The sequence below is a fragment of the Staurois parvus genome, unplaced genomic scaffold (genome assembly GCF_062004578.1).
Source record: "Staurois parvus isolate SC_StPar_1 unplaced genomic scaffold, SC_StPar_1.0 ptg000544l, whole genome shotgun sequence".
NCBI classification, from domain to species: Eukaryota; Metazoa; Chordata; class Amphibia; order Anura; family Ranidae; genus Staurois; species Staurois parvus.
In genome coordinates, this window is record NW_028318340.1 from 7,369,073 (window position 1) to 7,384,336 (window position 15,264).

Genomic DNA, 15,264 nt, shown 5'->3' on the forward strand with positions numbered 1-15,264 from the left:
TTTAATCGCCACTGGGCGCTTTACTTTTTGCGCTATAAATTAAAAAACGTGCAAAAAATTTGAAAAAAAAAAAAAAAGTTTATTTGTTTCTTTTATAAAATTTTTCAAACAGGTATTTTTTCTTCTTCACTGATTTGCGTTGATGAGGCGGCACTGATGGGCACTGATAGGCGGCACTGATGGGCACTGATAGGCAGCACTAAAGGGCACTGATAGGCAGTACTAATGAGGTGGCACGGATAGGCGGCACTGATAGACAGCACTAATTAGGGGTCACGGATAGGCGGCACTGATATGCAGCACTGATAGGCGGCACTGATAGGTGACACTGATTATGGGTACTGATAGACGGCACTGACTGGCATCACTTCTGGGCACTGACTGGCGGCACTGACTGGCACAACCCCTGGGCACTGACTGGTGGCACTGACTGGCAGCACTGCTGGGCTGCACTGGTGGGCGGCACTGGTGGGCACCACTGGTGGGTGGGCACAGGTGGGTGGCACTGGTGGGCACAGGTGGGTGGCACTGGTGGGCACAGGTGGGTGGGCACAGGTGGGTGGCACTGCTGGCACATGTAGGTGGCACTTCTGGGCACAGGTAGGTGGCACTGCAGAGTGGCACAGGTGGGGGCACTGCTGGGCATGGGTGGGCGGGGCTAGTGGGCGCACTGCTGGGAGGAACTTGCGGGGGTCACTGCTGGGCACCGATCATCAGGGCACTGATCATCTCATCAGGGCACTGATCATCAGTGCCCTGATGATCGGTGCCGATCCCCGCTCTGACAACTGCCGGTTCTCGGCAGTACTTTCCTCACGATCTGACAGCGTGAGGAAAGTGCAGCCGAGAACCGGCACTTGCATTTTCCTGTGATCAGCGTGTCATTGGACACCGCTGATCACGTGGTAAAAGGCGGGTGGGATCGGCCTTTCACCACATCTCGTGATCAGCTGTGTCCGTAGGACACAGCGATCACGGAGATCGCCGGGTGCGCGCCCCCTGGGGCGCGCAGGAGAGCGCGTTCTGGGAGGACGTCATATGACGTCCACCCAGAACTAGCCAGCCGCGGTGCAGCCGTCATTCGGCTATGCGCGGTCGGCAAGTGGTTAAGAAGTGGTAAGGAAAAGGAAGACAGGACATAATCCACATTCCCCCGTTAGGTATGTGACACAGTACACCTTGAGACCCACTTCGCAGTTTGAGGACAGGTAGGACTCTGCCCCCACACTTCTGTCAGGGAGACATCAGCCATCTACTGCCCACCTTACTCAACTCACTGCGCCCTAAAAAATGTAACAAGGTAAACTAAAGCCTGGAACTAGTCACAGTACAAAGTTTTCTTGTCTTATTTAGAAGCCTGTGATGAGATAGACAGGTCTGTACTAAAAGCAATGACCTACAGCACTGGATTAGGGGCAAGACTACTTTTATTCACTTGACATACTTTATACAAAAGAAAGAACACCTCCCATATACTGAGAAAGTGTCTTACCTTACCACATTTACCAGATCATATTTCTGGATTAATGTTCTATAGTACCCTTGCTCGTTTATGTGCTACATATTTTTCTGCATTGATGTGAGAGCTGTACATATAGTCTGAAACATACAAAGACTGTACTGAAATAAACATATTCAATCCATGAATCACATTAAATAGTGAAATCCCAGCAGATCACAAAGTGGTGTATTGTGAATTTTACGAATTTGAAATGCCATATAAAACATGAAGGCAAATGCAGGAATTAATAGTGTCTGTGGATGTACACAGTCATCTTCAGGTAGCAAGCAGAGAAAAGAACAGATTCTAGCATGGGCTATAAAATGAGCAGCAACTGAGGGAGAATGGTTATGTACAAACAGTCAGCACATCAAAAGCTGGAAATAAGAAACCAGACAAGTCTGCCTTCCCGGGGGAAGTACTGCAGTAACAAGGCTCACAGATAACTGTCAGGTACAGCAATCATTAGGCAATCCAAAAGACACATCACACATTGTAATATAATGAAATCTCTGGTGATGCACTAACCTCAAATATCTGGGCAAACTGTGTCTCTTTGCTGGAAAATATTGCATTTATGCAATGGATGGCATATTTAGATTGACGAATTGGGCCCTTCTTGGCCTTCTGTTGTAGAACCGGAAGCAAGGCTCTAAAAACAAATGCATAGGGAGCATTAGAAATGGTTAATAGAAAATTCCACAACTGCATATCTAATGCGGAGCAAGAATGGCACCACAAACGTGGTGCGATTTTGCCGCAATTGTTGCGCCGCAAAAAGTGCATGTGAAATTGCACCTGTTCAAAATTTTGTCCCTTAACTTTGCTGCAACAAACGTTCCTGTGGGCAACCCTTTCAAGTGAATGGGCAGCCCTGTGGGCAACAGAATAACACGAGAATGAGAATCATCCACAAAGTCACGAGCAGAAATGCAAGCTCCCCGGACAGTGTGAATAGGGCCTTAAAATAAATTATTTTTTTTCGTTGGCTACATCAACTTCTCAGTAAATCACAGCAGATAATAGGGACACATTTTTTCTCGTTTGCGATTTGTATACTATGCTATGACATATTTTCAAAGTTTTTTTCTGGCGGGGGGATGGGTGTGTTCAGTCCTTAACTACTGTCTTCTCACCCATTACACTGAAAATAGGTAAACAGGCATTTTAAAACTTAACCACTAGCCTACAGGGCACTTATACCCCCTTCCTGCCCAGGCCAATTTCCAGCTTTCAGCGCTGTTGCACTTTGAATGACAAGTGCGCGGTCATGCAACACTGTACCAATATGAAATTTTTATAATTTTTTGTGACCGATAGAGCTTTATTTTGGTGGTATTTAATCACCTCTGGGTTTTTTATTTTTTCTCAAACCAAAGACCACTGAAAATTTTGAAGAAAAAAAAAAGTTTTTGTTATAAAATTTTGTAAATAAGTGATTTTTCTCCTTCAGTGATGTGCGCTAATGAGGCTGCACTGATGGGCACTGATAGGCTGCACTGATGGGCACTGATAGGTAGTACTGATGGGCACTGATGAGGAGGCATTGGTAGGTGGCACTGATGGGCATTGACAGGCATCACTGATGGGCACTGAAAGGCAGCACTCCTATATGGCACTGATAGGCAGCACTGACTGGCAGCACTGATAGGTGGGACTGACTGGTATTGATAGGTGGCACTGAAAGGCAGCTCAGATGGGCACTGATATGTGGCATTGATGTGGCACTGTCAGGTAGCATGGATGAGCACTGAGAGCTGGCACTGACGGACACTGACAGGTGGCACTGCTAGGGCTACACAGATCATCAGGGCACACTGATCATCAGTGCTCTGATGATCTATGTACATGTCCCCTCTGAGGAATGCTGATTACCGGCTCTCCTCTCCGCACGAGCTGTCAGCGTGACAGCTCGTGAGGAGAAAATGCCGATAAACTACATTTCCCTGTTTACATGTGATCAGCTGTGATTGGACACAGCTGATCACATGACCGAGCCGACATCTTCGGCTCTTTCCGTGGACCGGTGATCCGCTGTGTCCGAGGGACACTGCGCACCCCCGATCGCCGCGCTGCGCGCTCCAGGAGCCGCGCATGCGCGGTTAGAATGGGAGGACGTTATAGGACGTCCTCCCAGAACAAGAGAACTGCCTTGCGTCTGTCATATTACTATATGGCCGGCAGGAGGCAGTTAAAATGACTGCCTGCACCTGCAATAGGAGTTTGCCTTTAAAGCAATCCAGCCTTGTGACGACTTTAGCCAATCTACAGCATACAATATACACAAATGCTCTCAGATGAAAACTTACGATCTGATGTGAGGAAAATCATCTTCAATTTTGTTTCCGGTGTTCTTAAATATCTGCAGAGCTGCCTCAGCCACCTTTTCATCATCCATCTTCAGACAAGCCAAAAGGGATTCAAATGTTTCAGCTGAGTGAAATGAGATGGGATGTGTGAAAGATAAAACCTGAAAAAACATTTGAAATCTTGTGAGAACACCACGCATTGTATACAGGAAGCATTCTGCACGGTTAACAGCTACACTGTTATAGACAGTACAGTTACATTTGAAGACGGTCTTAACCAGCAGTTGAGTGTTAATTCAGTACAACTCCATGGGATGACATTGTGAGGAGGCAGAGATGCCAATTTATGTGTTAAACAAATGGCACTTCACAGTAAACGTGTGCTGATCACAGAAATCAAAATGTATATACATTTAATTGTGCCTTTAACTAAAACAACAATAAGGTCAAGCACAAACAATAGCACTCTACTTCAAACAGTCTGCAAGTGCACTTTCATTCCTTCATTGAACGCTCTCCCTCTAATGTGCTCTTGTCGTCCTTCCTACTTGCAACAATGCCCTCTCTCCTCAAACTCTCATTTCTTTATCCCTCCTCTACCTTACAGCGACTACAGATCACTCTTACACTTGCCCGCTACATATTGTTGCACTTATCTTCTGCTCTTTCTGGGCCCACAAAATGTCACAATTTCCATTGAGTACTTGCTGTAATATAAATTTCACACTCTGCTCACATACCTCACCCTCTTTGTGACTTCTATCTTCTGTGAATATTGCCCTGGACTCTGGCCCTAGACCACCAGAATTGGCACACTTTCCCTGGCAGCAGTTACAAACCGAACAGTGTTATTTCAGTTCCCCTGCTTCTACAATCTGCCCCCCCCCCCCCCCCCACACACACACACACACACATATGTGCCCTCTTGAATGCCCGCTCACTCTCAAACATACTCACCTCTGTCAATTAATTTTTCTTCAACACTTCTAACCTACTTGCCATTACAAAAACCTGGCTTCAGGACTCTGACTCTTCAGTGCCCACTCATCGTGATGAACCAGTGGACTAAAAGGAGGTGGAGTTAGACTTCTCCTTTCCTCATAAAGCACCTTCCAGGCTCTTCCTACACCTCCCTCTCCTCTTTCAAGAATCACTGTCTGTTTTTTTCAGTATCCTGAGCATTGCAGTGATACATCAGCTTCCTGGACCAGTGTCATGCTTCCTTGGTGACTCCTCTGCTTGGCTACTCTACATTCTTTCTACTGAAGTACCCAACACTATTCACAGTGAATAATATTCCAGTCAATGTTAACATACCAGCCACCCCTCAGCTACTCAACCTAACCTCCTCCTTTAACCTAACTCAGCGAACACACACCACCACTCACTCCAATGATAATGCCCTCAATCTTGTATTCTCCCACCTTGGCACTCCCTGCAACCTCTCTAATACCACTTTTTCTCTCGCTTTCCTTTCATAACCAACTACTTACCTGTAGAAACCCTCGCCACTTCAACCATTCTGCTACCGACTACCTTTACGACAAAATTCTCTCCCCTGTCCTGGAGGGGACATGCTTCCACCTCTCTCAATGAGCAGAACCAGACCTCACCTGCTACAACCGTGGCAAAACAGACACCATACAACCATTCTCTTGACTTATTGTGCTGTAAAATTAGATCCCTGCAAGACTCCACCCTACACAAATCTGCCCTTCTTAAATACAACTCCTACCTCTATGTTGCTAAACAAACACACTTGGTCACACTCATCAAAAACCTTTTTTGCTACTCTTAGCCCTGTACTTTAACTCCCACTTCCTCCTCCCACTAACCTACTTACTGCCCAGGAGATTGCCAATCATTTAAAAAACAAGATCGAAGCAATTCATGTGAATTGTATGTGCTTTTTCCTACCACCAACAAATCAGGTCCACCACCAAACTCAATACTTTCCTCCTTTGACCCTGCTGCCACTGAAGTAGGTGCCAAACTTCCCTCTGAGGCCCACCTCACCACCTGTCTCCTGACCACTACTATGGCCCTCCTCCATTCTACACTTTTTAACTTCATTCTTTTCTTCCCCATATAAACATGCACTGGTTACCCCCATACTTAAAGTTGTTCTAAAGGATCAAGGTTTTTTATCTTCAAGCAATCTATGCATGAAGGTGAAAAAACAAAACAAAAAAAACTTGTGTGTAGCAGCCCCCCCCCCCCCCCCCAAAATACTTACCTGAGCCCCATCCTGATCCAGCGACTCTCACTACTGATTGGCCACTGGCTCCCACTGCTATCACAGCCAGTAAGCCAATCAAGATGAGAGGGCGGAGCCGAGCCATAGCTCTATGTGTGAATGGACACACCGAGCCGTGGCTCAGGAGTGTGCCTGCTTGGGTGCTCACATAGCAAGCTGCTTGCTATGGGGGCACCCTATAGGAAGGAGGGGCCAAGACTGCCAGCAGGGGACCCAAGAAAAGGAGGATCCGGGCAAAACCACTGCACAGAGCAGGTAAGTATAACATGTTTGTTATTAAAAAAAAACAAACAAAAAAAAAAAACAACAAGACTTTAGTATCACTTTAAGAAACCCTCACTGGACCCCACCAGCTTGAAAAAATTAAGTTAAAACCCATCTCTTTGCTCGCATTTCCCTCCAATGTTCTTGAACGCCTTGTCCTTAACCATATTGCTATCTCATCGTTAACAACCATCTTAACTCCCTCAGTCTGGCTTCCACCCATTACATTCCACTAAAACTGCCCTACTAAAACTCACTAATGACTTGCCAACTACTAAAAGCAAGGGTCACTACTCCATACTGGTAGACCTTTCCACTGCCTTTCAAATAGTCAACAACCCCCTCCTTTCCAATAAACTCCAAACCTTGTTCTTCGTGACTCTTTCCTGGTTCTCCCATCTATCCCATCGCACCTACAGCATCAACTACAATCCTGTCTCCTTTTCTCTTCCTGTTTCTGTTGGGGTACCTCAGAGCTCTGTTCCTGGGCACCTTCTACTATCTCTCTACACCTCTTCCCTGGACCAGTTGAGAACCTTCCACTGCTTCCAATACAACCCAGATAGCAAACAGATCCATCTCACTGCTCTTCTGCTCACAAACTCAATCGGTCTAAAACTGAGCTCATACTATTTCCTCCTCCCCAATCCTCACTCTTCACTTTACTATTAAAACCAATAGAGCAACTATTGGTCCTTCCATGAATGGCAGGGTGCTAGGTGTAATCCTAGACTCTGACTTCTCCTTCGAACTTCACATACAGTCATTGGTTAAATGTTGCCACTTTAACCTCTGAAACATTTACAAAATTTGTTTCTTCTTAACACAACTAAACAACTAAATCACCTCCTGGTAATCTCTTGTCTTGCTGCAGCTCCCTTTTCACTGGCCTACCTCTACAAAGGCTTTTCCTCTTTCAGTATATAATGAATGTTGCTGCTAGACTCAATCACCTTTCTAACTGATCTGTGACTGCTTCTCCTCTCTGCTGGCTTCTACTAGCCCAAAAGATAAAATTCTAAATACTCTCTATAACATCTCCCATTCTCTGAAACTTCATACTTTAATTTTTCTGATTATCTCCTACCCTGTACATCTTCAGGTGATCCCTGAAAACTCATCTATTCAGGGAAGCCCACCCAACCTCCACCTAAAAACTGTACTTAGACCATCTTCATCAGCCCTTCCCCCAAGGATATTATCTTTTGTACTACTTCCCCCTCCTTTTACCCCTTTAGGAGTATAAGCTCCACGAGCAGGGCCATCTTAATTCCTATGTATTGAACTGTATTGTAACGGTACTGTGTCTCTTAATATTGTAAAGCGCTGCTCAAACTGTTGTTCAAACCCAAACTAATCCCAAATAATAATAACAATAATAATATTATGAACTGGTACAAGAACATACCTTTAACAATTCAAGTCCTGCTCGTATTGCTTGATCTGTGGTCACACCTTCCTCTTCATCATCTGCTGTGCCATCAATCGATTTGTTCAACAGTTTAATGAGGGAGCTGTAGCATGGAAAACAGCATTATCATAACTCCCAAATAGCATTCTTGCTCACCCACAAAAAGAAAAAAAACAAAAACACAACACATTTTTCTGCTGCATCATAATCACACTAAAACAATAGAACTGCCCATCCAAGTGTTAAACTATCAATTTAAAAAGAATGAAAGCTAGTATCTGAAAGGCTTATACAGGAAACACCAATATTTTTCCTCAAGCCCTCTTATCTCGCAGCAAAAGAAAAAACGCAATATAAATTATCTATTGTCTTTAGCATACAGGGGCAAAGTATATCCCCAATGTGGTGTTCAACAAGATATCACATGAGAACGTTGTTATTTATTATGTTATTCATTTCAACAAAATCCTGCTAAAACAGGATGCTACCAAAAACGTCATTGGCTGCTTGTGTGATTGGCTCACTGATTTTGGCCAGAAGTCTGCACTAAGATGCAAGACGGATTTTAGGTAACCCCTGCACCAAAATTTCAGTTACTTTTTAAATATATATTTAAAAAAAATTATTATTATTATATACTACACACACTACTGGCTGCCACATATGTAGTTGTTAATAATAGGAGAGCCAGTGACAGCATTGATCAGAACAAGATCAGAGTAGGTAGCTCAAATAAGGAATCCAATTAAAAAAGGAAGGAGGAGCCAGTAGTAAAAACATATATGAAAATACACAGCAAAACAATCCCAATCCAATATCCCAAAAAAGTTATCCACCTCCACCCTTGAAGGCCAAGCAAACAAAATATATAAAACTTTTCTTTTTTTACCCAAATAATAAATATATCCACCAATCCCACCTTACAAAAAAAGTGTCCAAAATATCAAAATAGTGTCCCAAATGTCTCAATTATCAAAATAAATCTCCAAACATGTAGGCCATTAAATTCTTTCTTCTTCAAACTTGCAAATCCTGATGACAATAAACCTCAAAAGAAAAAAAAACTTAACATAGTGTCATACCATTTAAATAATAAAACACACGTGCCACTCTCTGTGCAACATGCAAAATCTATGTACACGTGTATGCTCTATAAGTGAGTATCTCTATACAAGCAAAAAATATATCAATGAAAGACACTCACATAAAGTGTCAGCTGCAAACAAACGTGAAACTAAAGATATCACTCCAAGCGATGTGTATCACCACACTCTGTATATAAGTGTACACCTTAGACCCAAACCAGCAATCTCCACCTCATGTGCTGATGGATAATTACCCTATGCAGGAAAAGATAGGGCATCACATCACTCTGGGTTACTATCTCATCATTCAGATTTCAGGCTTCCTCCAATCCTAGGATTATTCCTCCATGGGTCCCCATATAAATTTTCACAAATCCATATAACCTTCCCTCAATATATATTGGGTTTTATTAAAATTTCCTGCTGCTGCTTTCTCCAGCCACCACTGCACAATTGAGGCAAGAAGCTGAGAGCCGTGGTCGTCCCTGTCTGCTGATCGAGTGCCATCGGCGTTCCAGGGACGACCAGCGAAAAGCAGACAAGGACGACCAGCGATCAGCAGACAAGGACGACCAGCGATCAGCAGACAGGGACGACCACGGCTCTCAGCTTCTTGCCTCAAAAGTAGTAAAAACATGTCTCAGGTAGGGCTCAAAAGGTGATCAATAAAATCGGAATATGGTTAAAACTATATATCATAGTGACCATACCACTTCCCAAACACAAATCTATGAATCAGGTTTGACCTTCCGAAATCCTCAACAGTGATATAAAATTTGAGAGCTCTAAAATCTCCCCTAACCAAGCCATACTGAATTTCAATAAAATCCTGCTAAAAAGAAGAGGTAATCAAAAGACTATTTTTATTTTATTCATACATTAGGCAACGTTCATACACTATGGGTTATAGGCCTTCTTCAAAAGGACTTTTGGGGCTTAGACTCTGAATCGTGACTGGACCCTCAAGCTTGGTCTTATTTAGGGGCTCAGGAGGATCTGAGGCAGTCTTTGCTGGAGATGGCTCTGGTATGCAGTTAGAGCCTCTGTGGAAAGATTGTTCCAGTAACTGGGCAGACAGGAAGTTCAGAGTGGACATAGAGATCCCTGAGGCAATGTGGGAGACTTTGGCCCCAACTGACAGAACTGTAGAAAACATTTGTTACTTTTAGGGACACCAGATAGACACCAGGAATTTGTTCCTTTTAGGGATACCAGAACCACAAAGTGAGTATGGCCTAAAGTCACCCACTGCAGAAGGACGTTCCTCTGTCGTGCATCCTTAAAAAGAGGAATTTTGACTTACCTGTAACATTCATCTCTTGGAGTACAGGACACAGGCTGAGTATTCCTAGACACTAGCAATCTTTTGGAGGACACTATCCCCCCACCCTTTTGCAGGAACCTCCACTAAACCCTACCACACTTTGTGAGTCCTCAGTTATTGATAGTGTCTGTAAGTGATGGACCTCTTCTCCTTCCAGCGTCACTACATTATTTTCTTTTCTCTTATTTTGTAATACCTTAGGAGCTGTACCCAGACTCCACAATGTAGGAACAGCCTAGAATGTTGTTTCAGGCACTGGATCCTGTGTGGGGAGCTCACCTTGGCACTTGATGCTAAAGGGTGTTGTACAGGTTCAGGGCCATAGTCCATCGTTAAAGATGGCAAAGCCTGAAGACACCTTCGGGGGTATGCTGACGGGCAAAGCCTGGAATTTATATACAGTCTAGCTTTGTGGACAGGTAATACAAGGTCAACCCACATCTGACCATTGCTGTGTAAAACAGGACTGTGTTTGGAGTGCAAACTTTTACAAATTGATACTAAAATTCAACCACTTAGAGCTCAGTCTCATGTGGATGACCAGATGTTGCATGATACCACTTATTGCACACTTTGTCACTTCCTATAACATTTTTCAGGAGCCACTTTGCCATGAGGATTTGTTGGAAGGACGGTCTACACCTGGGTTATTGTGTACCCCTTCCAGACACGCTTATCTTATCTCCAACACACTCAGCAAGTACCCCATAGGGGAATACCCATGCTTTTAGCGATGGCGGAGGCCAGGAAAAAAAGGAGCCAATTCCAAACAGGCAAACTTCCACACTGCAGAAGGCCTGCAGAACACTCAAATTCAGAGTGATGATGTCTCCCTTACACCGGAGAAGGACCCAGGGTTTTAACATCGGTCTCAGCATCCAATTCTATTTCAGACACGCAACAAGTGGTCTATTTGTCAAAAGCAGAATTCTCTGCATCTAGGTTACAATTCCTAAGACAGACTACGGCCTTAATTCATTCATCTTTGTCCAGAGCTCTGAAATGCCTGCCTCTTTTACTACCATTTCTCAACTAGAGTCTGACCCCGATATGCTGGTCCTTGATGACATCAAGATAGACAGGAATAAAAAGAGAACATGAAAGAAGTTTTGGAGGAAACTGCAGAGATTTCTCTCCCCCACAATGCTAATGTTGAAAAGCTCTTTGCCTCGTTCTTCAAAAACTACAAAAACGTCCAAAACAATCCTTGTTCATGAAGAGATAGAATGTGCAGTCTATGATAACTGGGTTACTCCTGAAAGAATTTTCACTTCCCCAAGGGTCTTTGCTGAATTCTGCCTAGTGAGAAAAGTTTGCAAAAAAGTGGGCTATTCCTGTGATATACCCCGCAGTCTCTGTCCAAAACATACATCTCACTGAACCAACTGATGTTCTTCCTTTCTAGAAAGATCCTGTTGACAGAATGTTTAAAAAGTTCGTAAGGGTCTATGCATACTGGGCATAAAAAATGCTGCTTTTACTGTACAAGTGTTTTTTCTTCAGCCTGTAGAAACAGCTCTATGTTAGCCTATGAGTCCATGCACATTCAGGAGCTTATAGGCATATTTTCAGAGGAGCATTTAAAAGGCAGAAAAAAAGCCCTCAGACATTCAGTTTTTTCAAGTGTACACTGAAAAATGAGCAGAGGGAAATGTTTTGGAAAAATACTTATAAAAGCAAATGCCCATAAACCTTCATAAAACGGTTATGCTATATGAGCCTTTTTTTGCTGCTTTTTTCTGCCAGAGATTCAGGAATTTTTCTTCTGCCCTTAGTGTGCATGGACCCTAAAAGCTCTCTTTAACCTGGTAGGACCAGCCCTGCAACTGGTTCTTGCTGCTCTGTGTACCAAACTTCAACTAAATGGACCATCATGTGGCTGCAGAGCAATTAATGCCCTCTGATCTTTTCTGTGTTGATGACCTGGAACATGTAATGAGAAATATAACCAGAATGGTTTCAATCACCATTCATATGCACAGTAATCTCTGATCAAAGACTGACAGCAGAAGCTACCCCCAAAAGATGCCTCACACACAAGCTCTTACAAAGACAACATTGTTTTGGTCAGACACTTGATCAATTATAAAATGAGGTCACAGGTGGGAAAGTTTTGCCTCCTCAGGTGACAAAACCTCCTTCTTCCAGAATTCTTAACTCCTCTAAGGTTGCATTCACACTTGAATGTTTTGTAGCTTAAAGTGCAAAGCTAAAAAAATGCTCACACTTAAAAAAATCAGTTGTTCTCTATGGTGCCTGTTTGACCAATCAGGTGTGAACAGACACCATAGAGAACAATTGTTTTTCTAAGTTTGAGCTTTTTTGGAGCTTCAAGCTACAAAAAGTGTGAATTCAGCCTTAATGCAGAGCACCTCCACACTTTACCCAGGTATCAACTTCAAAACCTAAATTCCTTCCTTTTGGCACAAGGCTTGACCAACAAAAGGCCACCAAGCCCTCCCCCAAATGTAGAGGCACCTTCACCCCTAAGAGTGGGAGGACATTTGTAACAGTTTGAACCTCTTTTGGTCACAGACGTCCAAACCTGAAGGCTCCTTTCTTCAAATTAGCCAAAAATTGTCCAAGGGCAGTCAGATTAGCAAAAGGCCCTTAACCACCAATTGTACCAGTACTGCCACAATAGAGGTTCAAGGGATTCTACTCAAACCTGTTCAAGGTACAAAAAACCCAACAGAGTTACCTGTCCTGAAATTAAAGTGGTTCTAAATGACAGGTTTTTTTTAACCTCAATGCATTCTCTGCATTAAAGAAAAGCCTCTGTTTGGTCCCCCACAGCCCCTCCCTAAACCTCCTTACCTAAGCCTGGTCTCGATTCAGAGCTGTGCCCCAGAGCAGCGGCACTCTCCTCCCTCACTGGCCATGGAGGCAGCAGCGGGAGCCATTGCTCCCCACCCCCTGAGAAGAGAGCAGGGGGTGGGGATCGAGCACACACGATTGCCACCATAGCAAGGAGCTTGTTAAATGGGCACTCAGAAAAGGGGAGGAGCCAAGAGATCCAGTGAGGGACCCCAGAAGAGGAGGATCGGGGATGCTCTGTACAACACCATTGCACATAGCAGGTAGGTATGACATGCTTGTTCTTAAAAAAAAAAATCTCTAAAAAGAATAATTTTAAAATCCCTCAACAAATTACTTCGCATTTGCAAAGTTTCGTATAGAATCTTCAAGGTCATTAACTGCCTCTCTCAGACAAGGGGAAAACATGGCATCCGTAGACATCCAAGATGACTACATTCATGTTCCCATATACCCACCTCATCAACAATTTCTACACTTTGCACAGGCAGACTACCACTTCCAGTTTGTCGTCTGCACCTAGAGTGTTCACAAAGATCTAAGCAGCTTTGTTTGCCCTTTTCAGGACACTCGGGTGATAGGCTATCTAGAGGACTTACTCCTGAAGGATTCGCCTCCCTTACAGCTCTCAGAAAAATGTCCAAAAGACAATTCAGCTGCTTTGGTCTTTAGCAGGTGATCAACTTAAACGAAATCTGCTCTCCAGCCCTCCCTGCACCTGGAATACTTGGGTCTGATTCTAGATACATCCCATGCAAAAGGTATTTCTTCTAAAAAATAAAGTTCTATCTCTAGGAGTTCATCCTTGACAGTTGAGATCCAAAATAGATCACATAGTGAGCTTTGCCATGAGTGTTCTGGGCCTAATGGTGGTCTCCTCCTTTCATCCAATTCCATTCAAGAACTCCCCAGGTAAACTCTATCAGCATGGAAAAAGCAGGCTCTCTCCCTGGATCTTCCTGTGTTCCTATCCTTCCAAACAAGGAAGTCATTTCCCTGGCGGATCACCACTTCAACTCTAAGTGGAAAAGTCAGTCTTTCCTTATTATTAAGGAATTAACTGGAAGAATCTAACAACAGATGCAAATCTGGGCTGGAGTCTTCTAATCCTTAACAGTTTAGGGAACATGGTCAAGAGAAGCCAAATTCTTCATCAACATCTTGGAGCTCAGGAGGCATCAGGTTGTCCCTCTAGCACTAGACCCACATTTCCAATATGACACCCAATTTGGGTACAATCAAACAATAGCACCACAGTGGTATACTTCAATCAGCAAGGGGGCATGAGGTGGCTGCCTGCCTTGAGAAAGACAAGCCAGATTCTATCATGGACATAGACTCACTGCCCAGTGATTTCTGCAGTCTACATCTCAGGGAAGAACAACTGGCAGGCAAACTATCTTAGCTGCCACCGCTTAGACCAGGGGGAATGCCTCCTTATCCAGATGTGTTCAATTTGATATGCCAAAAATGAAGGACTTCAGATGTGGACATCCTAGCCTTCAGATACAATAACAAACTTCCACTGTTGATATCCAGAACCAGGGATCCTCTAAGCTCTTGCATTGGATGCTCTAGTTATCCCCTAGTCTTAGTTCAGACTAATTTATGCCTTCCCACCACTGAGCATTCTAACTTGTCTGCTCCACAAAATAGAGCAGTAGGAAAATGGTGTTTCCTCTAGCATTGAAATGGCCCAGAACTTGATAAAACAGACCTTCCCATACTTCTCTATAGCAAGAGAGAAACCCAGACTGTGTGTGCTACATATCCACATCCTAGCAAATCATGTACAAAATATGCACTTTGTTTGGACATACAGAAGAGAAATCGAGTACTGGAAAAACAACTTTATTATGTATCATTAAAAATCTATTACACATTAAAAATTACTCCCCACATAGAATTTCACAACATGCAAAGATTTTGATTAGAATTTACATGTGGGCTCGATGTGGTTTAGGAATCCTTCTTCAGGAGCACACGTGACAGAATCAGTACACTGGAATCCACTCCTAATATTTAACAGAGTAATATCAATCAAGAGGGTAGACTGGAAGTCATAGGATGTGCATGTTGCCCATAGAGGTGCAAATGAGTAGACCAAGGAGAAGCCACTGCCTCTTGGGTGGGAAATTCAGGTACATTCAGTAAAAAGCCAATGGTCTGGTATACATAATCTTAAAATAGGACCAACTACCCAATGGAGAACTATCCAGATCCAATGTACATATGTCACCATAAAGACAGCATGGTAGTCAAGGCACATATATTCCAAAGAGGGAGCTATTGATAA

The 15,264-nt window shown here is 43.5% G+C and overlaps 1 protein-coding gene across 1 annotated transcript in view; it reads right to left on the bottom strand.

Moving 5' to 3' along the window:
- The window catches only part of PDS5B (PDS5 cohesin associated factor B), a 153,645-nt gene that overhangs the window by 34,459 nt on the left and 103,922 nt on the right, over window positions 1-15,264 (bottom strand). The window contains exons 18-20 of the mRNA XM_089690872.1: window positions 7,740-7,845; window positions 3,811-3,971; window positions 2,030-2,153 (exon numbers count right to left, since the gene is read on the bottom strand). Of these exons, the coding sequence (XP_089546998.1) occupies window positions 2,030-2,153; window positions 3,811-3,971; window positions 7,740-7,845 (391 nt within the window). The remainder of the gene's footprint in view (window positions 1-2,029; window positions 2,154-3,810; window positions 3,972-7,739; window positions 7,846-15,264) is intronic.